Source organism: Cherax quadricarinatus, chromosome 64 (genome assembly GCF_038502225.1).
Source record: "Cherax quadricarinatus isolate ZL_2023a chromosome 64, ASM3850222v1, whole genome shotgun sequence".
NCBI lineage: Eukaryota > Metazoa > Arthropoda > Malacostraca > Decapoda > Parastacidae > Cherax > Cherax quadricarinatus.
Window position 1 is genome coordinate 20,291,317 of NC_091355.1, and position 23,619 is coordinate 20,314,935.

General features: G+C 38.2%; 1 protein-coding gene across 11 annotated transcripts in view; it reads right to left on the minus strand.

The window, feature by feature from the left end:
• Positions 1-23,619, minus strand: part of Abp1 (Actin binding protein 1) — a 216,009-nt gene that overhangs the window by 117,729 nt on the left and 74,661 nt on the right. For 10 of the 11 annotated variants that reach the window (XM_070098808.1, XM_053793014.2, XM_070098813.1 and 7 more), the window contains one exon: positions 15,545-15,757. In XM_070098808.1, the coding sequence (XP_069954909.1) occupies positions 15,545-15,757 (213 nt within the window). Of the gene's footprint in view, positions 1-14,329; positions 14,378-15,544; positions 15,758-23,619 lie in introns of all 11 variants that reach the window. The other variant, XM_070098807.1, reaches the window with a different exon arrangement.

Consider the following 23,619-nt stretch of genomic DNA (forward strand, 5'->3'; position numbering starts at 1 on the left):
CTACGAGCTTAACTCTACTCTTGTAGCTACTTTTTTTAATTTTTGTTACCTCGAGAGCCATCTTCTGCCAAGGCAGGGGTGAATCAAAGAAGGAAACACATTTGCTATCATTCATTCAAACACTGCCTTATTAACAGTGTGCTGACATCACATTTCATAGTATGCTTTAACTGCAACATCCTCACTCCTCCTTCAGGGTGCAGGCACCGCCCTCTCCACTTCCAGGACTCAGATTTGGCTAACCAGTTTCTTTGAACCCCTTCATAAATGCAATCATGCTTGGCTACATCTAGGCAATTAATAACAAATAGATTATTATAGCTAGTTAAAGAAGTTCACCCCCAATAGCTGGCTTGTTCCAGTATGTCCTGCTTCATAGAAAGTGAGAATTATGAAATAACTTTGGTAGGTGTACTGAAGAAGTGAGACAGTCCAACTGGGGTGGTTTAGAAGTATAGTGTGTGTGGTGACTGTTTACAGTGGGTCACCTGAGCCCTCACACAGAAACAATATTATCAAACAAGAGAAATAACCACTCAAAGGTTCTCTTTATACTGTACATACAACTTCAAGCATCAAACATCCAAATACTTTAAGACCAATACATAATAAAGAAAAATACTGAAGATGTCTGCACAGTTAATAACCAAGACAGTATGTTAGTATTAGTCACTGCATGTATGTGTAATATTAACATGCGACCCTACCAGTGTTCAACATCCCAGTGAAATATGAAGACACTGTGTTAGTTCTAGTTACTGCAAGTGTGTATAAGATGAACATGCAACCTTGCACGAGTCCAACATTCTGGTGAAACACTAATGCAAGTAATGGAACATAGGGAAATTAGCACTACATGTCTTAAATGTGAGGTGCATAAGTAATAGCAATCAGCACATGCCTCAACTCCATATACAACTGTCTTGGAGGAATTATTTATATTGTCCTAAAAATTAAAAATGTCAAACAATAACTACCATCACATAAATTTTTCTCTATACAAAAGAAGTAACATATTGAACTAAATGAGTGGTGCTAGCATAAAAGAACCAGGTTCAGTACAGTGAATACACTACCCAATTGAAGACTGGGGCAGAATTTTCAGGAAAATTAAGTTTCTTGTTAAGCATAGCTTATCACTGAGTTAATTCTTTGTACCAACTTCAATAGAATACTCTACTGCGAATGTTTTTTACACTAAATATCACAATGTTTCATTTAAAACAAAAATAAAGAATAAATACTTGCTACCATTTTCAATAAAATTTAAATACACTCCACATTTCTTGAAAAATTTCTACCAAATTAAGAAGGCACAACACATGCACAAAACATACACCAGTAATCAAAACATTTGTTAAATAACAAAAAAATAGAAGAACCATTACATTAGCAACTTTACAAATTTGTGTACACTACTTTGATTATCCAGCATTTATACTGAAAGGATTCTTACAAATACTGTACCTACAATTTTTCACTTTTATCTGTGCAATCCTTATCTTGCTTGGCTTAGTTCACAACCTCTAAACTGAAGACCAATATAGGACCTCATTCAAAATTAACTCGTTGGATTTCCTTACACCCAAATCTCTCCTTTAGGGACTTTCAATATAATAAGTCCCGATATTTATGGATTTTAAGAAATATGCCAAGAGAAATGGCCTCTGAAACATAAATTGAGTTCAAATTTCAAGTAAAACTTATCAGACAAAATATAGTGGAACCCCGAGTTTTGGCTGCTCTGAGTATCGGCCGCTTCGAGTTTCGACCGCTTTTTTGGCCAAATTTTGCCCCGAGTTTCAGCTGGCGTACCAGACCTGTCTGCCTGCCCACACTTGCGTGCCTCCTAATGCAGGCGTCGTGAGCCAGTCTAACGTTGTTTATCCTCGAGTGAACATTACCCTGCGCACTCAGCCAGCCAGCCAGGCAGCCATGCAGCCATGCAGCCAGGCAGCCAGCCAGCGAGGCAGCCATCCAACCATCCAGCCAGGCAGCCAGGCAACCATACAGCCAGCCAGCCTTTTAGCCAGCCAGCCAGTGCTCCTTCATTAACTGTGACTGTGAAATAAGCCACCATGGGCCCTGTGGTAAAGAAAGTGAGGAACACCATAGCAATGTCCCATTTTAGGGAAATCTTAGAGACACTAGAAACAGAGCACTCTTGACAGTTATTTTGTGCAACAGGGGTCCAGTGACTCAAGCTGGTCCTAGTGGCATTAAAAGACAAAGAATGGAAGTAACTCCAGAAAAGGACTCGTCTTTATGGAAGGGGATTCCCCTTCCAAACAATAATTCCTCCCTCTCTCCTCCTCCCTATCTTCAAGATGCCAGCAAGTCTCTTCAATAAAGGTAAGTAAATGTTATTTTAAATGTTTATTTAAATTTTAATTTATCTATTGTACACTACAGTATATGTATTTATCTGTATTGTGTGTATGTAAAACTGTAGTTATTCTTTAAAAAATGCATTTTCTGTGAATATTTTTGTGGGTCTGGAATGGATGAATTGTATTTATATTATTTCTTAAGGGAAATATTGCTTTGCCTTTCAGCCGTTTCGAGTTTAGGCCTAGCTCCTGGAACAGATTACGGCCGAAACTCGGGGTTCCACTGTATAGAGAAAAAGTAGATCATCGATTATCAGGTGATCAATTATTCCACTTCCAGCATTATTCAGCGATCTTGTTCCATCTTGGACAAACACATACAAAAAATTATGTGCAAAACACACGATAAAAAAATGTAGTCACCCTGTATTGTTAACAATCTGGTGCACCATCTCCCTCAAGGAAGTTGAATAATGGATGATATAATGCAGGGAGTCTCAATCTGGAGGGAACTCTGGCAGACTAGCTTCTGTGAAATTTGTGGTTCAGTCATAGCAAGTTTCAAAACTTTTCATTACACACTTTGTAACTTGCTCAGCTATCAAAACTTTGGAGTCCAGTCCCTGGACCAATTATGTACCTCTGTAATCTTTTGACTACCGCCCACAGGATGGGTATGGGGTGCATAATAAACATATTAAACTAAACTCATTACACAAAACTACTGGTGTCAGGACAGCTGCCAAGCAAGAGAAAGGATCATCCCAGAGGATCATCATCATCCTATTCCTCACACTTCTCCCTCTCACTTTCCTTTTGTTTTTTTGCTTCTCTCCTGTTCCTCTACTTTGGATAAGAAGCAAAAAAAAAAAAAAAAAAAAAAAGAAGCAGATCTTACATAACAAACCAACAGCAAACACTGGGAGGTGGTCTTAAGGCTATCTGCTATATTAATCAACATTACTCAACATCTACAAAACAGCAAGAATCCAACTTTTTACATTAAACATGAACAATGGATTTGCCCAAGCAATTATAAAGTATAATCCTAATTAACCCTTTCAGGGTTGGTGCCGTACTAGTATGGCTTGCACACCAGGGTTGGTGCCGTACTAATACGCATAAATTCTAGCACCTTCAAATCTAGCGAGAGAAAGCTGGTAGGCCTACATATGAAAGAATGGGTCTTTGGTTAGTGTGCACGGTATAAAAAAAATTCTGCAGTACACAGTGCATAACTAGAAAAAAAAACTCCGACCGTGTTTTTGGTTTAAAACAGCAACTTTGCAGTGTATTTTCACATGCTATCTATGATTGTATTCTAGTTTTCTTGGTCTCAATTTATAGAATGGGAAACATATTATGGAAATTGAGATTATTTTCATTGGTTTCGTAATGAAAAGTACCTTGAAATTGAGCTCAAAGTAGCAGAAATGTTCGATTTTTGCCAAAGTTCAAAGGTAAACTAATCATGCCATGCGTCGAATACATGTCAACTGGTGAGTGTAATATCCTTTCACAAGTGCCCTGATATTATTTATACCATTTCTACATGAATGCGGTAGTCTGCATAACATAAACTTTCTATTTTTTGTGAGAATAAAAATTCAAATTGGAAAGCAAAAGAAATGTAACAGAGGCCTCGGGATGTGACTAATGAACATAGGAAATGTTATTTTAGTGCCAGAAATGTCTGTCTTGTTTATTCTGGACCCTATTTGGAAATTGGCATCTTTTGAAATTTGTGTGAAATTGACAAAATTGCCAATTTCTGACCACGTTATTGGATAGTTGAAATCGGTAAATGGGTGGTTTCTTGTACTCATTCGATAAAAAAATGGAGTTCTAGCGAAATAGGCATGATTTTTGTCGACTGGTACATAGGAATTGGCCGAAAATAGGGCTCAAATTGGGCAAAATCGCCGATGCATAAACATTGTCGAGATAGCTAACTTGGCAAGAGCATAATTCCATAAGTTTTCCATCAAATTTCATACTTTTGGTGTCATTATGATGGAGAAAAGATTTTATCATTTCATATAATTTTTTTTTTTTTTTTTTTTTTTTTTTATTTTTTTCAAAAAATTTCCGACCCTGAGAACAAGTTTAGGAGAGGGCTTGCCGATCCTGAAAGGGTTAATCCTTTCAGTGACCATCACGTAGAACTATGTCTCTGACTCCAGGGCCTCTCATACAGCTCCACATTGAGCTCAGCTCACTCAGATAAGCTGGGAACAGTAAATTCTGGCCTAGATATAAGCAATTGGGTTTCTGCATTGAGCGTGTACAGTGTAAAGATATATCCTGCCCCATGCAGTGCATGATGGGAAAAGCAAAACTTTGACCATATTTATGGTTTAAAATAGCTAATGTGAGGTATTCTCTCAGATGCTTTTTTATGATTTTACTGGCTTTCTTGGTATCATTTGATAAAAATGGAAGACATATTACTGAAATACAGATAATTTTGGTTGGTTTCAGAAACTAAAGTTGCTCGAAATTGAGCTCAAAGTAGCAAAATTGTTTGATATTTTCTAATATTCCTGAGGAAGTATAAATGCCCCCAGTTTGCTTTAGGGACTTTTAATAAGTGTGATTCAATTACTGGGACACCATAAACCATGACCAATCATTCCTCATTATATTTTATTATCTGAGAGAGAAAACAATCTTCTATTTTTTTGTGATTAAGAATTAAAAAAGGAAGGCAGGTGTAATATACGTGAGGCCTGAGGACATGACTGATTAACAGAGGAAATGTTATTTTAGTGTTATTTTAGTGCTATGACCTGTCTTTGTAATACTCATTTGTGCTAAATTGTTATCTGTTTACAATAATGTTTTTATCACTGAATATATCATTGCTTAGTTAATCTTAAGTTAATTTTAAGCCTGCCCATAATGCTCTGCATACAAGGGGCTTTTTGCATGTTGCACTGCAATAACTTTGTACTTCACTGTATCATGTTCAAATAAATAAATAAATAAATGAGTACATTATTTATTTTTGGACTATTTTTAAATTGGCATTTTTTAATTTTTTGTAAAATTGGCCAAATTACTGACTTCTGTGCACTTTATAGGGTAGTTCCAATAGTTGAATGGCTGGTTTCTAGTGCTTAACTGATAGAACGGAAGGCATACTGAAATAGTTAAGACTCTGGCCAACTGAAGCAATAGAACTGACTTAAAATAGGACTAAAAGTGGGCGAAATCCTCAATGTGTATATTGCGCCAGTGTAATTCAGTAAGTTTTTCTATCAAATTTCATACTTTTGGTGTCATTACCTTCAGAAAAAAATTCTCTATCATTTCAGATTTTTTTTAAAAGCAGAGGCAAAATATTCATTTTGGGGCTTTAGACAGTGGAAGGGTTAAGGAGATGTACTTTATCCTGTCATCTTGTCACCTCTGACAACTCTGGCATAGTTCTTGAAGCTAGTAAAAGAGGTTCCCTTGCTGGTTTAGGAACTTGAATCTTGGCTTAAAGTGTTCGGCAAAGAGGTCAGCTTTCTCCTGACTGCTAGTAGAGCCGGTCCCATCCTGCTGATTTAGAGGTGGAATAATTTCATCAGGTGAAGAACCCTGTCAGTCTTCGACCAAGGACCACCTGGTTTTGGAGTCCGCTCTAATTGCTTTCTTTGTGTATCAGCCTCCCATCTAGAGATGGCCCAGCTTTGGACTGCTTCCATTTGCCAACAGGATGCCTGTGTAGGTTCCTATTATAGAAAGTGAGATGCCTCTTATATCTTCACCAAGTCTTGTACAGAACAGCCCCACATTTTTGGATCCCTTTTCTCAGTGCACCATTATTTCAGCTGTTTTTAATTAAGCCACTGTTCATTTTGTTTGTGCTTTTTTCAGTTTTTCTGCCATTTTTGCAAAACAGTTGCCTAAGAGAAGGGCATCTAGAACCATATTTTAAGATAATATTGTATGTACTAAATATTTACTTTATTTTCATATTCTTTCTTCAGACCTAGCTGTACTGAGAACTTAATATATGATAGTGTAAACATGTTATCAGGTGTTTTAGACACATTCGATATGAAAAAAGACTTTTCCACTCACCGGTGATATTCGCTTATTGGTGAAAGTCGGGAACCTAACAGTCGAAAAAACAGGGCCCTCCTGTGCTTAAAAGTAGCAGCCTCTTGACAATGACAACCTAGCCAAGGCTGATCTAAAGGATTCATCACATACTGCTATCTGTGTTGGAAATTAAGGATAATTTTAGTGAATGCATTCACTCGGTTATCAAAACTGCCTCGGAGAAGAGCATTCCAATCAGAGGTAACAAGCTCAGAGTAAAGGGCCGGACAGTTTCCTCTCTCCCACGGGTAGGTTATGCATGTTGATTCTTCACCTTCTTCTGTTGGAGTCCTCAGTGTTGTAAAGAAAGCCTTGTGGTCAGATGATTCAACATAGCCAGACAGATCACTCATTACTGGGTCGAGAGAGGAGCCAGAGATGAGAGCAGAGAAGTTCAAAGTTTTTCATTCAAACAATACATGTTGGTTGATGTCACCAACAATTATATGATATTTGTGTTGCAGCAAAAGTGAATCCACATTTTTCATCAGAAAGTTGATGGGGTCTACATGTTGCCACCGAGGTCTATACATTGCACATGCTAGTACAGAGGTACTAGTGCTTAGTGTTTATGCATAGCTTGAAGAACATTATTTCCAGGTGATTATGAATGGCAACATCAATGAGCTGGGCATTTACACTTTTAGAAAAGCATATGGCAGCGCCTCCCCCTTGACCCTGCCTGCCTCGCTGTATCCATGAGGTGTAGCCAGCAATTCTACCTGATGAGACAAGTTTGTTCTGGAAGATGCCATATAAAACGTATATCAACAAACAAGAGAAAAGTGCTCCTGGTGCAAAAGACTATAAAAATTTAACTTGATGCTTTGAAGTAATGCATCAGGAGACTTGTGAGTAAGCTCATACTTGTTTGCTGCTCCAAGAATCCACGTGCTTTTGAAGGTAACGACAAAAGCACATTGCTTATTATTTGGATGTCCAAATAGTATTATTTTTCGAGGAATTTTTTGGTAAAAAAATTGTTCGGGCATTTTGCAGATTTGAAGAACACATACCAATTTTTCCCCTTAAGTTTTTCACTTTCATTAGCTGAGAAAATCACTGGCAGTACAGTTTTTAAGAACATAACCCATGTAAATTATTAATGTCCACTCTACCCTACTACTTATTATATTTTGTTCCATCCTTCCCAAATGCCCACATTACCTTAACCCTTCCTCAGCCCTCTTAACTGCACTTTTGGTAATCCCACACAATCTTATAATTTTTTTTTTTTTCAACAAGTCGGCCGTCTCCCACCAAGGCAGGGTGACCCAAAAAGAAAGAAAATCCCCAAAAAGAAAATACTTTCATCATCATTCAACACTTTCACCTCACTCACACATAATCACTGTTTTTGCAGAGGTGCTCAGAACACAACAGTTTAGAAGCATATACGTATAAAGATACACAACATATCCCTCCAAACTGCTAATATCCCAAACCCCTCCTTTAGAGTGCAGGCATTGTACTTCCCATTTCCAGGACTCAAGTCCCTTTACTAAATATTACCCTGCTCACACTCCAACAGATCGTCAGGTCCCAAATACCATTCATCTCCATTCACTCCTATCGAACATGCTCAGGCACACCTGCTGGAAGTCCAAGCCCCTTGCCCACAAAACCTCCCTTACCCCTTCCTTCCAACCTTTCCAGGACAACCCCTACCCTGCCTTCCTTCTCCTACAGATTTAAATGCTCTTCACACTAAATTCTCTGCATAATACACCACACTTTCCCCTCAGATACAAATCTCCACTGCTTCCAGGGTTCTCCATGTGGCAATGTTTAAAACCCATGCTTTACACCTATACAACAGTGTTGGTACCACTATATTCTAGTCTATTTTCCTGTTTGACTTCAAGGATAATTACTTCATCTCCACAGATGCCTCAACACACTACCCACCTTGTTTCCCTTGTCTAGTCTGAGGTTCACTTCAACATGAAAGAAGTATCAAGTGTACTTACTGACAGTAGATTCTCACAAGAGTTACATTCCTTATTCTCTTATCAAATTAGAACTATTCAAAACAAACTTTTTTTTTTTTGTAAAAAAGGCTACGAAAAATTAAAAAAAAACAATTTATCTAACAAATTCTGGATGCTGTTGCTTGTTTATATGCAAGAGAATTGAGAGGGTTAATGTGGTCCTGCACAACACCAGTAGCAGGTAGTATCAACTAACATCATCACTTGCCACCGCCACCACCACCAGAGCCGGATATAAGATTTTGTAGGCCCCTGGGCTATAGGTACTGAGGCTACCATGACATTTTCAAAATGAAAAAAAGTTAAAAAAAAAATACTAACCCTTTCAGGGTTGAGAGGCCCACTCCTAAACTTGTTCTCAGGGTTGAAAATTTTTCGAAAAAAAAAATTTTCTTAATGAAAGATAATCTTTTCCCAATCATAATGACACCAAAAGTATGAAATTTAATGAAAAACTTATGGAATTATGCTCTTGCAAAGTTAGCGGTCTTGACGATGTTTACGCATTGGCACTCTCGCCCACTTTGAGCCATATTTTCGACCAATTCCAGTGCACTAGTCGATAAAAATCATAACTATTTCGCTAGAACTCCATTTTTTCTATCGAATGAGTACAAGAAACCACCCATTTACCGATTTCAACTATCCAATAAAGTGGTCAGAAATTAGCAATTTTGCCAATTTCACACAAATTTCAAAAGATGCCAATTTCCAATTTTTTTTTTTTTTCCAACAAGTCAGCCATCTCCCACAGAGGCAGGGTGACCCAAAGAGAAAGAAAATCCCCAAAAAGAAAATACTTTCATCATCATTCAACACTTTCACTTCACTCACACATAATCACTGTTTTTGCAGAGGTGCCCAGAATACAACAGTTTAGAAGTATATACATATAAAAATACACATATCTCTCCAAACTGCCAATATCCCAAACCCCTCCTTTAGAGTGCAGGCATTGTACTTCCTATTTCCAGGACTCAAGTCCGGTTATATAAAATAATAGGTTTCCCTGAATCCCTTCACTAAATATTACCCTGCTCACACTCCAACAGATCGTCAGGTCCCAAATACCATTTGTCTCCATTCACTCCTATCTAACACGCTCACGCACGCTTGCTGGAAGTCCAAAAACCTCGCTCACAACACCACCTTTACCCCCTCCCTCCAACCTTTTTGAGGACGACCCCTACCCCGCCTTCCTTTCCCTACAGATTTAAACGCTCTCAATGTCATTCTACTTTGATCCATTCTCTCTAAATGACCAAACCACCTCAATAACCCCTCTTCAGCCCTCTGGCTAATACTTTTATTAACTCCACACCTTCTCCTAATTTCCACACTCCAAGTTTTCTGCATAATATTTACACCACACATTGCTCTTAGACAGGACATCTCCACTGCCTCCAACTGCCTCCTTGCTGCAGCATTTACAAATATGGTCCAGAATATACAAGACAGACATTCCTGGCACTAAAATAACATTTCCTTTGTTCATTAGTCATGTCCCCAGGGCCCTCTTACATATCTTTTGTTTTCCACTTTGAATTTTTATTCTCACAAAAAACTGAAGATTTACTGTTATGCAGACTACTGCTTTAGTGTAGAAATGGTATAAATAATATCAGGGCACTTGTGAAAGTGAGAGAGTTGGTGAGATGTTATCAACAAATTTTGTTGAAAATAAGAAAAAGTTTAAGAATGAGATTAACAAGTTAAGGAAGCCAAGAAAACAAATGGATTTGTCAGTTAAAAATAGGAGAGGAGACTTATTAAATGGAGAGTTAGAGGTATTGGTAAGATGGAGGGAATATTTTGAGGAATTGTTAAATGTTGATGAAGATAGGGAAGCTGTGATTTCGTGTATAGGGCAAGGAGGAATAACATCTTGTAGGAGTGAGGAAGAGCCAGTTGTGAGTGTGGGGAAAGTTCGTGAGGCAGTAGGTAAAATGAAAGGGGGTAAGGCAGCCGGGATTGATGGGATAAAGATAGAAATGTTAAAAGCAGGTGGGGGATATAGTTTTGGAGTCGTTGGTGCAATTATTTAATAAATGTATGAAAGAGGGTAAGGTACCTAGGGATTGGCAGAGAGCATGCATAGTTCCTTTGTATAAAGGCAAAGGGGACAAAAGAGAGTGCAAAAATTATAGGGGGATAAGTCTGTTGAGTATACCTGGTAAAGTGTATGGTAGAGTTATTATTGAAAGAATTAAGAGTAAGACGGAGAATAGGATAGCAGATGAACAAGGAGGCTTTAGGAAAGGTAGAGGGTGTGTGGACCAGGTGTTTACAGTGAAACATATAAGTGAACAGTATTTAGATAAGGCTAAAGAGGTTCTTGTGGCATTTATGGATTTGGAAAAGGCGTATGACAGGGTGGATAGGGAGGCAATGTGGCAGATGTTGCAGGTGTATGGTGTAGGAGGTAGGTTACTAAAAGCAGTGAAGAATTTTTACGAGGATAGTGAGGCTCAAGTTAGAGTATGTAGGAAAGAGGGAGATTATTTCCCAGTAAAAGTAGGTCTTAGACAAGGATGTGTGATGTCACCGTGGTTGTTTAATACATTTATAGATGGGGTTGGGGTTGTAAAATGCGAGGGTCTTGGCTAGAGGCATGGAGTTAAAAGATAAAGAATCACACATAAAGTGGGAGTTGTCACAGTTGCTCTTTGCTGATGACACTGTGCTTTTGGGAGATTCTGAAGAGAAGTTGCAGAGGTTGGTGGATGAATTTGGTAGGGTATGCAAAAGAAGAAAATTAAAAGTGAATACAGGAAAGAGTAAGGTTATGAGGATAAAAAGATTAGGTGATGAAAGATTGGATATCAGATTGGAGGGAGAGAGTATGGAGGAGGTGAATGTATTCAGATATTTGGGAGTGGACATGTCAGCGGATGGGTCTATGAAAGATGAGGTGAATCATGGAATTGATGAGGGGTAAAGGGGTGAGCGGTGCACTTAGGAGTCTGTGGAGACAAAGAACTTTGTCCTTGGAGGCAAAGAGGGGAATGTATGAGAGTATAGTTTTACCAACACTCTTATATGGGTGTGAAGTATGGGCGATGAATGTTGCAGCGAGGAGAAGGCTGGAGGCAGTATAGATGTCATGTCTGAGGGCAATGTGCGGTGTGAATATAATGCAGAGAATTCGTAGTTTGGAAGTTAGGAGGAGGTGCGGGATTACCAAAACTGTTGTCCACAGGGCTGAGGAAGGGTTGTTGAGGTGGTTCGGACATGTAGAGAGAATGGAGCGAAACAGAATGACTTCAAGAGTGTATCAGTCTGTAGTGGAAGGAAGGCGGGGTAGGGGTCGGCCTAGGAAAGGTTGGAGGGAGGGGGTAAAGGAGGTTTTGTGTGCGAGGGGCTTGGACCTTCAGCAGGCATGCGTGAGCGTGTTTGATAGGAGTGAATGGCGACAAATGGTTTTTAATACTCGACGTGCTGTTGGAGTGTGAGCAAAGTAACATTTATGAAAGGATTCAGGGAAACCGGCAGGCCGGACTTGAGTCCTGGAGATGGGAAGTACAGTGCCTGCACTCTGAAGGAGGGGTGTTAATGTTGCAGTTTAAAAACTGTAGTGTAAAGCACCCTTCTGACAAGACAGTGATAGAGTGAATGATGGTGAAAGTTTTTCTTTTTCGGGCCACCATGCCTTGGTGGGAATCTGCCAGTGTGTTAATAAAAATAATATAAAAAAATTGTGAAAGAATATTAGACTCACCAGTTGACGTGTATTGGACGTGTGGCATGATTTGTATACTTTTGAACTTTGGCAAAAATCGAACATTTCTGCTACTTTGAGCTCAATTTCAAGGTACTTTTCATTGCGAAACCAATCAAAATCATCTCAATTTCTGTAATATGCCTTCAATTCTATAAAATGAGACCAGGAAAACTAGAATACAGCCATAAATACCATACAAAAATACAGTGCAAAGTAGCTGTTTGAACCAAAAACACAGTCAGTTTTTTTTTTCTCATTACAGACTGTGTGCTGCAGGATTTTTTTTTATACTGTGCACACTGACCTGACCACATAGACCCATTCTTTCATATGTAGGCCTACCAGCTTTCTCTTGCTAGATTTGAAGGTGCTAGAATTTAGGCATACTAGTACGTCAATAACCCTGGTACGTAAGCTGTACTAGTACGTCAGAAACCCTGAAAGGGTTAAATTTATATTTACAAAGCTAACCACAATTAAAATTCAAACATTTGCTTGGTGTAATTTCTTGGAAACCAATTCCTCCAAAATATCAGTACAGTAAATTGTAAGTTGTTGAGAACAGTTTTCAACTGTCATGAGAGGTAGTCTGTTTAGTTGTTCTTGTGCCACTGTTGATCTGTGTACATTCTTTAGAGGTTTCTTCTTGGAGAAACTCCTCTCTCCAGTCGCATTAGCTATCATTAAACACAAGTAAATCTGAAGTTCTATTTCAACATCTGGGAAGAAACTATGAACACTTTCCACTTAATATTACTCTTGAGGACCTCCAGCCAGCAGAGGCCCCTGAGCTGCTGCAGCCCCTAAAGCCCATGCCTTAATCCAGCCCTGACCACCACACCATTTTAAAGGCCCAGGGAAGCCAGTTACTTACTCAAGGCTCAACACTACACTGCTATGGAGGCTGTCAAAACACTCAACAATAACAGCAGCAGCTATGCCATGGTAAAAATCATGACTTTAGTGCACAAATATTTCATACAACTTTTTCATATTTATCAGTCACCAACAAAATCAACAATGAAATCTCAACATAACAGACTAATAGGTGGAAGTGTCTATTAATGCAGACTGGCTTAAATTTAAATGATTTGTTTTTCTATGATCAGTATAATAATAGATAATTCTGCATTTTGCAAACTTCATTGTTTCTCAATGTTGTTCAGCCCCAGATCTTGTCCACTAAATACAAAATCCATTAAAACAAGGCCTGTTCAACAGAAGCTTTACTGTACACCTAAGGTAGCTACATAAATGACTATTACAGGCACAGTATTGTGTAAGTATTGTACAATTATGAGCTACTAATCTTCCCACCTTACTAAATACAGTAGTACCTCAAGTTTCGAACAGCTCCCAACTCCAACAATTATGTAAGTGTGCTTTTGTAAGTGTATTTTTGGGGTTCTGAAACGGACTAATCTAATTTACATTATTCCTTATGAGAACAAATTCGTTTAGTATCGGCACTTGAACAGCTTTCTGGAATAAATTAAGTTCATAACTCGAGGTACCACTGTACCTTAAAGCATATTTAATACCCAAATTTTCTTGTAAAGTGTCAGAGTTTCACATATAATGTTCTTGGCACCTCCAGCATCACTAGTAATCTATTTCTCTCGTGTTCTAGACAGCTGCTGTAGACAGCATGGGTGTGGTGACAACAAGGTGTGTAGCTGGGCCTCCAATGAAATACAATGATCTCACTCACCACCGCCATCTGGCCACCCAGGGTTTTGTATCACTCTCAAGCACTTTACAAATTACAGAGTGTATGTCAGAAATATTTTCAATGCAAATTAAATTATGGTTCCTGTTGTTCAGTCAGAGATGCGGAATTTGCACTCAGGGTTATGTTAATCAAGGAGTTACAACACAGTAAAAAGTTGGATTAGAGGATTATGAATTATAGATAAAAATTGCACAAAACCATAAAAAAATCAGCTGCATACCTGAAACAACTTTACATTAAACACAGAAACACATTTAAGAAATGATGACAGCATATTGTTTTAAGCAATGTTCTAGAATTTCTGTAATATAACTAAAATGTCACTACAAGGGTTGTGTAACACAAAAAACATGACTAGTGCCCCACATAATGAAATTATAATAGTTAATCTTGATCAGTACAATAAAATAAAGTTGTTGCAGACAGCAGTACTAACTACTTGAAAGTATCACATGCTGTTTACCACAGCCCCAGTGGCTTCACCCTTCTTGAAAGTGTTTACTAAGCCTTTCTGAAACAAAATATTTTCACCTATATTTACCTAGAAATAAAAGTAATGTGATCAAATTTTTTACTAAATAAGCACTTTTAATAATCTGCTTTTAAATGTATGATTGATACTTTTTTATTTGGAGAATTCCATTTAAATTCATCTATAGTGTTTTATCCATCCAGTCATGTACTTATCTATACATCACTATGTTTGCAGGAAGGAATATCATCAACTTTACAAAGTGCACTGACCTATAACATCCTTCAGCACTTTTCATAATAAAAAACTTAAATATATTCATACACCAACACTGGAAAGCTAAAACAATATTACAAAAATATAAAACCCAATCAATCAAGCCAAGAAGCACACACCAAAACAAATAAATATCACAAGTATGTTAAAACTGCCATCTCCAAGTCTGAATATTGGGTGTTTGTCATTCCAGAGGTTCACTTCTAAGTGTGGTCATCACTAATTTCTCTTTTATAGAACACATTCAGTAACATTCACTAACAGAAAGTAAAATAAATTATGAATGAATCTGCTGTAGTGTGGATACTGTAGCTATATCTAAGATACAGTGAATGTCACCTAAATTTATGCATGGAAAACTATCTTCACAGAAAGATTATACTGTGCTCCAATTCCATTCACTAATGCCTACAGAAATAGCTCCAAGCACGTGTGTGCATGCATGCACACACAAACATGTCTACATGTAAGCACACATGAATGCAAATAAGGCATTCCCTTCAAACGTCAAGTGGCGGCTCTATGGGGCATCTGGTCCCAAATCTTACCCACCTATATCAACATATAAATGGAATTTATATTTATGCAAAACACAGAAGAGATACACCAAAATCCTCCTGATCCTGCAATAACTATACCACAAAGGATAGAATAATCTGCCATTCACACCCTATATTCAGTAGTGAATATTAATGAACTAAAATACTTGCCATCTTACTAATTTTTAATAAAAATCTTTAATATATGTACTGTATATTCATATACATTTTAGCAATAATAATAAAATGCAGTACTGTATATGATTAAAAAATACAAAATTTATTGATAAGCTACTGAATAACAACAAGAATGAATTTCTCATGACACCTGAAAGTAAATAAAGTTCATTCAGTTTACACTAAAAGCAACAGTGATTATATTTAGACATACTACAGGAGTAGTTTTATCACTCATTTCAGATCTTTCATTGAAGTTGTAAGTTGTAGCCGACGCCTTGAGAACCGCAGCCATAATAACATCAGGCTCCACCTCCTCCTCCGTTCGAGCATTAACAGTAACATGTACACCTCGGAGTAGCTTATGTATGTCGTGAAGATGTCGAGCACATGTACCCTTGCGCACAGTTGGGGCTCCTTCACCTTGCTGCAAATATAAAAATAACACTGAAGGCCTCAGAATCACCATCACACACAAAATCTAAAAAAAAAATTATGAATATGATTATGATTATGAATCCATTCATGTCTGAAGTGTTATGAAGTTCTTCACAGAGTGAAGTGATTCACAGAGGTGAGGTACTAAATACTATGTCCACTGGAAATTTTAAGCATTTGCATGATAAATACCAGATAGGAAACCTTCAGTTTAATTCTGCTCCTGTATCTACAAACAGATACAGGCAGGCCACACTTTACAGCATTTTGATAATGCAGCGGACTTCAGTTATACCCATTTTTCATTTATTCAGATTTCCTACAAAAAATATATTCACCATTCACCATAAGCTAAGGATGAAAATATTTTAAGGTAAGTACAGTGGACCCCCGCATACCGTTGGCATCACATAACGTTAAATCTGCATACCGATACATTTTATCGCTAAGATTTTGCCTCGCATACCGCTAAAAAACCCACTCAACACTATTCGTCCGAGACGCGTCTAATGTGCGGCCTGAGCCAGCCTCACATGTTCTGCCGGTGGCATTGTTTACAAGCCAGCCTCCGCGGTAACATCCAAGCATACAATTGTAACATTTCGTATTATTACAGCGTTTTTGGTGATTTTATCTGCAAAATAAGTGACCATGGGCCCCAAGAAAGCTTCTAGTGCCAACCCTGTGGTAAAAAGGGTGAGAAATATTATCGAAATACTGTGGTACCATGGTCAACTGCTGATGCTGCTGTAGCACCGTCAGCTGCTGCTGCTGTACCACCGTCAGCTGCTGCTGCTGCTGTAGTACCGTCTGCTGCTGCTGCTGCTGCTGCTGCTGCTGCTGCTGCTGCTGTAGTACCGTCTGCTGCTGCTGTAGCACTGTCAGCTGCTGCTGCTGTTGCTGTAGCACCGTTGTTGGTGTGGCTTATTGAGAATACCAAGAAACAATTAACCCCAGAGGGTTAGCCACCCAGGATAACCCAAAAAAGTCAGTGTCATCGAAGACTGTCTAACTTATTTCCATTGGGGTCCTTAATCTTGTCTCCCAGGATGCAACCCACACCAGTCGACTAACACCCAGGTGAACAGGGAAAAACGCCTGGAACTAGTGCTCATATTGGTGAATTTAAAGCCAGCAAAGGTTGGTTTGAGAAATTTAAGAATCGTAGTGGCATACACAGTGTGATAAGGCCTGTTCTGGAAGAAAATGCCAAACAGGACCTACAGTACTCAGGAGGAAAAGGCACTCCCAGGACACAGTGTCTCATCAGTCATTGCTGCATCTTCAATAAAGGTAAGTGTCATTTATTCTTCATTTAGTAGAGTAGTACATGCACAATATATATTGTGCATGTACTATAGGAATTTGGGACACCTAGGTCGCAAAAATGTCCCCCTTCGATACCTATAACTGTCTTATCCACAAGTTGCTCTAGACCTATTAATTACAAATGAAAGATGCATCACCAGGATTTCTGGTAAATAAAAATTGGTGGACTGTATATTAAATTAATAAAGGATTATATATATACACATATACATAACAGAAGGAGAATATCTTAATATCACTGACCAATTTGACTGGAGATTTATGTGTATCATACTCAGAAAACCTCACTGTCTATCCATGAAAATAACACTGGCCAGAGTTAAACATAAACAGACTTATCTGAGGTTCCTGGAGTTGTCTTGTCCAGTCGCCTGATATCTCAAGTTATGCACGAATGCACATCCAACAATTTCGCCTCCTATTTGAGAGGTGTCAGCCCAATTTTACCTCTAGAGCACGAAAAATTCTTCCCATTATTCACTAACGTTAGTGTCCAGTTCAAGCATGGCGAGCATTCTCTGCGCAGGCACAGCTTCCCATTTTTTATATCATAATTTTTATTAAATACAGTATGGCCATCTATTTACATACAATTACTGTATTTCTGGATGTTCGGGGGAGATATAAGCGACTGTTGGCAGAAAGGTGGGCTAGTGCAAAGATGAGTAGTGGGGGGGTTGAAGAGGGTTGGAATAGTTTTAAAAATGCAGTATTAGAATGTGGGGCAGAAGTTTGTGGTTATAGGAGGGTGGGGGCAGGTGGAAAGAGGAGTGATTGGTGGAATGATGAAGCAAAGGGTGTGATAAAAGAGAAAAAGTTAGCTTATGAGAGGTTTTTACAAAGCAGAAGTGTTATAAGAAAAGCAGAGTATATGGAGAGAAAAAGAAAGGTGAAGGGAGTGGTGAGAGAGTGCAAAAGGAGAGCAGATGATAGAGTGGGAGAGGCACTGTCAAGAAATTTTAATGAAAATAAGAAAAAATTTTGGAGTGAGTTAAACAAGTTAAGAAAGCCTAGGGAAAGTATGGATTTGTCAGTTAAAAACAGAGTAGGGGAGTTAGTAGATGGGGAGAGGGAGGTATTAGGTAGATGGCGAGAATATTTTGAAGAACTTTTAAATGTTGAGGAAGAAAGGGAGGCGGTAATTTCATGCACTGGTCAGGGAGGTATACCATCTTTTAGGAGTGAAGAAGAGCAGAATGTAAGTGTGGGGGTGGTACGCGAGGCATTACGTAGAATGAAAGGGGGTAAAGCAGCTGGAACTGATGGGATCATGACAGAAATGTTAAAAGCAGGGGGGGATATAGTGTTGGAGTGGTTGGTACTTTTGTTTAATAAATGTATGAAAGAGGGGAAGGTACCTAGGGATTGGCGGAGAGCATGTATAGTCCCTTTATATAAAGGGAAAGGGGATAAAAGAGATTGTAAAAATTATAGAGGAATAAGTTTATTGAGTATACCAGGAAAAGTGTACGGTAGGGTTATAATTGAAAGAATTAGAGGTAAGACAGAATGTAGGATTGCGGATAAGCAAGGAGGTTTCAGAGTGGATAGGGGATGTGTAGATCAAGTGTTTACATTGAAGCATATATGTGAACAGTATTTAGATAAAGGTAGGGAAGTTTTTATTGCATTTATGGATTTAGAAAAGGCATATGATAGAGTGGATAGGGGAGCAATGTGGCAGATGTTGCAAGTATATGGAATAGGTGATAAGTTACTAAATGTTGTAAAGAGTTTTTATGAGGATAGTGAGGCTCAGGTTAGGGTGTGTAGAAGAGAGGGAGATTACTTCCCAGTAAAAGTAGGTCTTAGACAGGGATGTGTAATGTCACCATGGTTGTTTAATATATTTACAGATGGGGTTGTAAAAGAAGTAAATGCTAGGGAGTTCGGGAGAGGGGTGGGATTAAATTATGGGGAATCAAATTCAAAATGGGAATTAACACAGTTACTTTTTGCTGATGATACTGTGCTTATGGGAGATTCTAAAGAAAAATTGCAAAGGTTAGTGGATGAGTTTGGGAATGTGTGTAAAGGTAGAAAGTTGAAAGTGAACATAGAAAAGAGTAAGGTGATGAGGGTATCAAATGATTTAGATAAAGAAAAATTGGATATCAAATTGGGGAGGAGGAGTATGGAAGAAGTGAATGTTTTCAGATACTTGGGAGTTGACGTGTCGGCGGATGGATTTATGAAGGATGAGGTTAATCATAGAATTGATGAGGGAAAAAAGGTGAGTGGTGCATTGAGGTATATGTGGAGTCAAAAAACGTTATCTATGGAGGCAAAGAAGGGAATGTATGAAAGTATAGTAGTACCAACACTCTTATATGGGTGTGAAGCTTGGGTGGTAAATGCAGCAGCGAGGAGACGGTTGGAGGCAGTGGAGATGTCCTGTCTAAGGGCAATGTGTGGTGTAAATATTATGCAGAAAATTCGGAGTGTGGAAATTAGGAAAAGGTGTGGAGTTAATAAAAGTATTAGTCAGAGGGCAGAAGAGGGGTTGTTGAGGTGGTTTGGTCATTTAGAGAGAATGGATCAAAGTAGAATGACATGGAAAGCATATAAATCTATAGGGGAAGGAAGGCGAGGTAGGGGTCGTCCTCGAAAGGGTTGGAGAGAGGGGGTAAAGGAGGTTTTGTGGGCAAGGGGCTTGGACTTCCAGCAAGCGTGCGTGAGCGTGTTAGATAGCAGTGAATGGAGACGAATGGTACTTGGGACCTGACGATCTGTTGGAGTGTGAGTAGGGTAATATTTAGTGAAGGGATTCAGGGAAACCGGTTATTTTCATATAGTCGGACTTGAGTCCTGGAAATGGGAAGTACAATGCCTGCACTTTAAAGGAGGGGTTTGGGATATTGGCAGTTTGGAGGGATATGTTGTGTATCTTTATACGTATATGCTTCTAAACTGTTGTATTCTGAGCACCTCTGCAAAAACAGTGATTATGTGTGAGTGTGGTGAAAGTGTTGAATGATGATGAAAGCATTTTCTTTTTGGGGATTTTCTTTCTTTTTTGGGTCACCCTGCTTCGGTGGGAGACGGCCGACTTGTTGAAAAAAAAAAAAAAAAAAATCTGGAAAATATATAGAGTATTTTCCACACTGCGGCCAGGCAGAGTTCGTTGCTAAACGACTCAAATTGCTCATTTGGCAATGGTGGAGGACCTGGGTACATATAGGATCTGGCATCCACACGGCGACATATTACTCAAGATTTAATCACCCTTTTTACACATTGCCATCCTTGTGGAATCCAGAAAGTTTCCCTAATACAATTTAAGGTATCTTGTACCCCACCATGCATTACATTTTTATGGGCATTTAGAACAATTAAATTTGTTAGATGATGAGTTTTGGGCAGTAAGATAGGGTGTTTAGCATAATCACCCAATTCAGCATTTTGTAACCTACCTCTGCGCCTAATTACATTGTTCTCTAAATACAGCCCCAATTTCTCTATTATGGAACCTTTCACAATTTTTCTTTCCATCATCAATTTAATCTCATTTCCATAGATTTCTTCTTGTACCCTCTTTATCCAGTATTCAAGAGGATGTGAAAATTTATATGAGATATTCATATTGTTTAGAAATTTAAACACCAACTTAGTTACATTGATTAGTTTGGGTAAAGAGGAATACCTATTTATATCAATGGCTAATGAAGGACAAACTATTGGAGCGCTGGTCACAGTAATTTCAATAGGAGCAATATACGCCTTTTGTACAGGCCAATTAGCTTTATTTACCAACCAGCTCGGTCCTTTAACCCTTTGACTGTCGCAACCCCCAATCCTGAGGTGTCTCCTGGTGTCGCAAAATTTAAAAAAAAAAAAAATATTTTTTCTTATGAAATGATAGAGAATCTTTTCCCGATTGTAATGACACCAAAAAAACGAAATTTGATGGAAAACTGACAGAATTATGCTCTCGCGAAGTTAGCGACCTCGGCGCTGTTTACAAATCGGCGATTTCGCCCACTTTGAGCCCTATTTTCGGCTAATTCCATTGTTCCAGTCGCCCAAACTCATAGCTATTTCTTTAGAACTTCATTTTTTCTATCGATTGAATACAAGAAACTGCCCATTTACTGATTTCAACTACCTAATAATGTGGTCAGAAATTTGCAATTTGGCCAATTTCACGAAAACTAAAAAATATGACAATTTCAAAATAAGGTCCAGAATGAACAATGCAGACATTCCTGGCTCTAAAATAACGTTTTCTTTGTTCATCAGTCACGTCTCCAGGCCCTTCTGATATTACTCTTGCTTTCTATTTTGAATTTTTATTCAAACAAAAAATATTACTTACTATTATGCAGACTACTGCAATGCTGTAATAACTGTATAAATAACATCAACTCATTCATGACTGCATATTAGAATGGCTAGTTGGACATTTATTGGACAATGGCATCATTTGTTTACTTTTGAACATTGGCAAAAATCAAACATTTCCCCTACTTTGAGCTCCATTTCTAGGTTCTTTTTATAGTAAAATCAATCAAAATCACCTCTATTTCTGTAATATGTTTTCCATTCTATCAAATGAGACCAAGAAAACGAGAATACAACCATAAATACTATACGAAAATAGACCACAAAGTCGGCATTTTAATTAAAAAAAACGGTCGGAGTTTTTTTTTCTCATTATGCACTGCGTGCTCCAGGATTTTTTTTATATGGTGCACACTGACCACACAGACCCATTCTCTCACATGTGGGCCTACCAGCTTTCTCATGCTTGATTTGAAGCCGCTAGAATTTATGAGTATATATACGTCAAACACGGCACCTCGTAAAACGTATATATACGGCCGCGACAGTCAAAGGGTTAAACCATGATACAGCATTTACAAATTTAGCATAAGGTAAACCTTGAGACAAGAAATCAGCTGGATTCTCCTCACCAGGTATATGATTAAACGTTAACATATGCTGACCCAAACTATTATACGTACTTCTCTTGCATCTGATTAATTTCAGCAACTCTGTTTTGTACGTACAGAATTTTACTGTTTCCATTACGAATCCATTGTAAGGATACCTCATTATCAGACCAAATTACAGTGTCGCTAATATTTATCTCCTGCAACTTATTTCTTATATAATTAGCTAATTTGACACCTACATAAATGGCTGTTAATTCCAACTGAGGCAAGGTACATGATTTAATTGGAGACACTTTAGCCTTAGACATAACAAGAGAAATAACACTATTACACTGAAGGTAAGCAACTGCTCCATATGCCAATTTTGAAGCATCACAAAAAAATGTTGAGTACATTTTTCCCATTTGGATTGGAAACCTGGCGTGGGAACTCCAACATTGGAATTTTCTCATAATCACCAATTAATTCATCCCACCTGTTAATGAATTCCTCAGGTAGAATTTCATCCCAAGCACATTTAAGTTTCCATGCTTCCTGTATTAATAATTTCCCTCTTTAAGTAAGGGGTGACACTAAACCTAGTGGATCAAAACATTTGGAAACTTCAGCAAGCAAGACTCTCTTAGTTAATTTATTGGGCATACACTAATTATTAGGTTTTAACATTAACAAATCTCTCTGTATCCCAAGTTAATCCCAATACATTACTACATTTTGGCACTTCATCTCCAGGGTAATCTTTACTTATTTTGTTCTTTAATTTGGACAAATTACTATTCCATTCCCTCAGAGGCATATTTGCACTTTGCATTATTTCATTAGCCTCTCCATAAGTCATTAACAGTTCCTCTTCAGTTGACGTCACACCCAGGAAATTGTCCACATAAAATTGTTTGCTCATTACTTTACTCAATGGACTTTCCATACGTTTAAGGTGCGCATTTATCGTCGCTTGAAGTAGGAACGGAATGGATGTAGCACCAAATAATACGCTCCTAAAGCGAAAGGTTTTCAGAGGGCTAAGTGGGTCACTAGGATTCTCAGGTCAAAAGAAGTGGGTACAATCCCGGTCAGCCTCTTGTAAACTCGCTCTTAGGAAAGCTTTACTTATGTCAGCCGTAAAGGCATAATTCTTCATCCTGAAATTTAATAAGATACAGTGGACCCCCGGTTAACGATATTTTTTCATTCCAGAAGTATGTTCAGGTGCCAGTACTGACCGAATCTGTTCCCATAAGGAATATTGTGAAGTAGATTAGTCCATTTCAGACCCCCAAACATACATGTACAAACGCACTTACATAAATACACTTACATAATTGGTCGCATTGGGAGGTGATCGTTAAGCGGGGGTCCACTGTATCTCCTAATTTTTCCGTCAACGACGGACCTATCATCAAACAGTCATTTAAACTAGGTACATTTTTGTTACTCCTGGCACTACAATTAAACACAATCCTCAAAGGAGTGGTCTTAGAATCTTTCTTCACTCTATGATGTGGCAAATAGTGACCATAAATTTTGGCTTGCTCAGGAGGTACCTCTTCTATAAATTTATTAATTAATTGTTCAGCAATTACATCATTATAGGCAGTTAACAATTCTGGTGTCTTACTCAGTTTGCGGA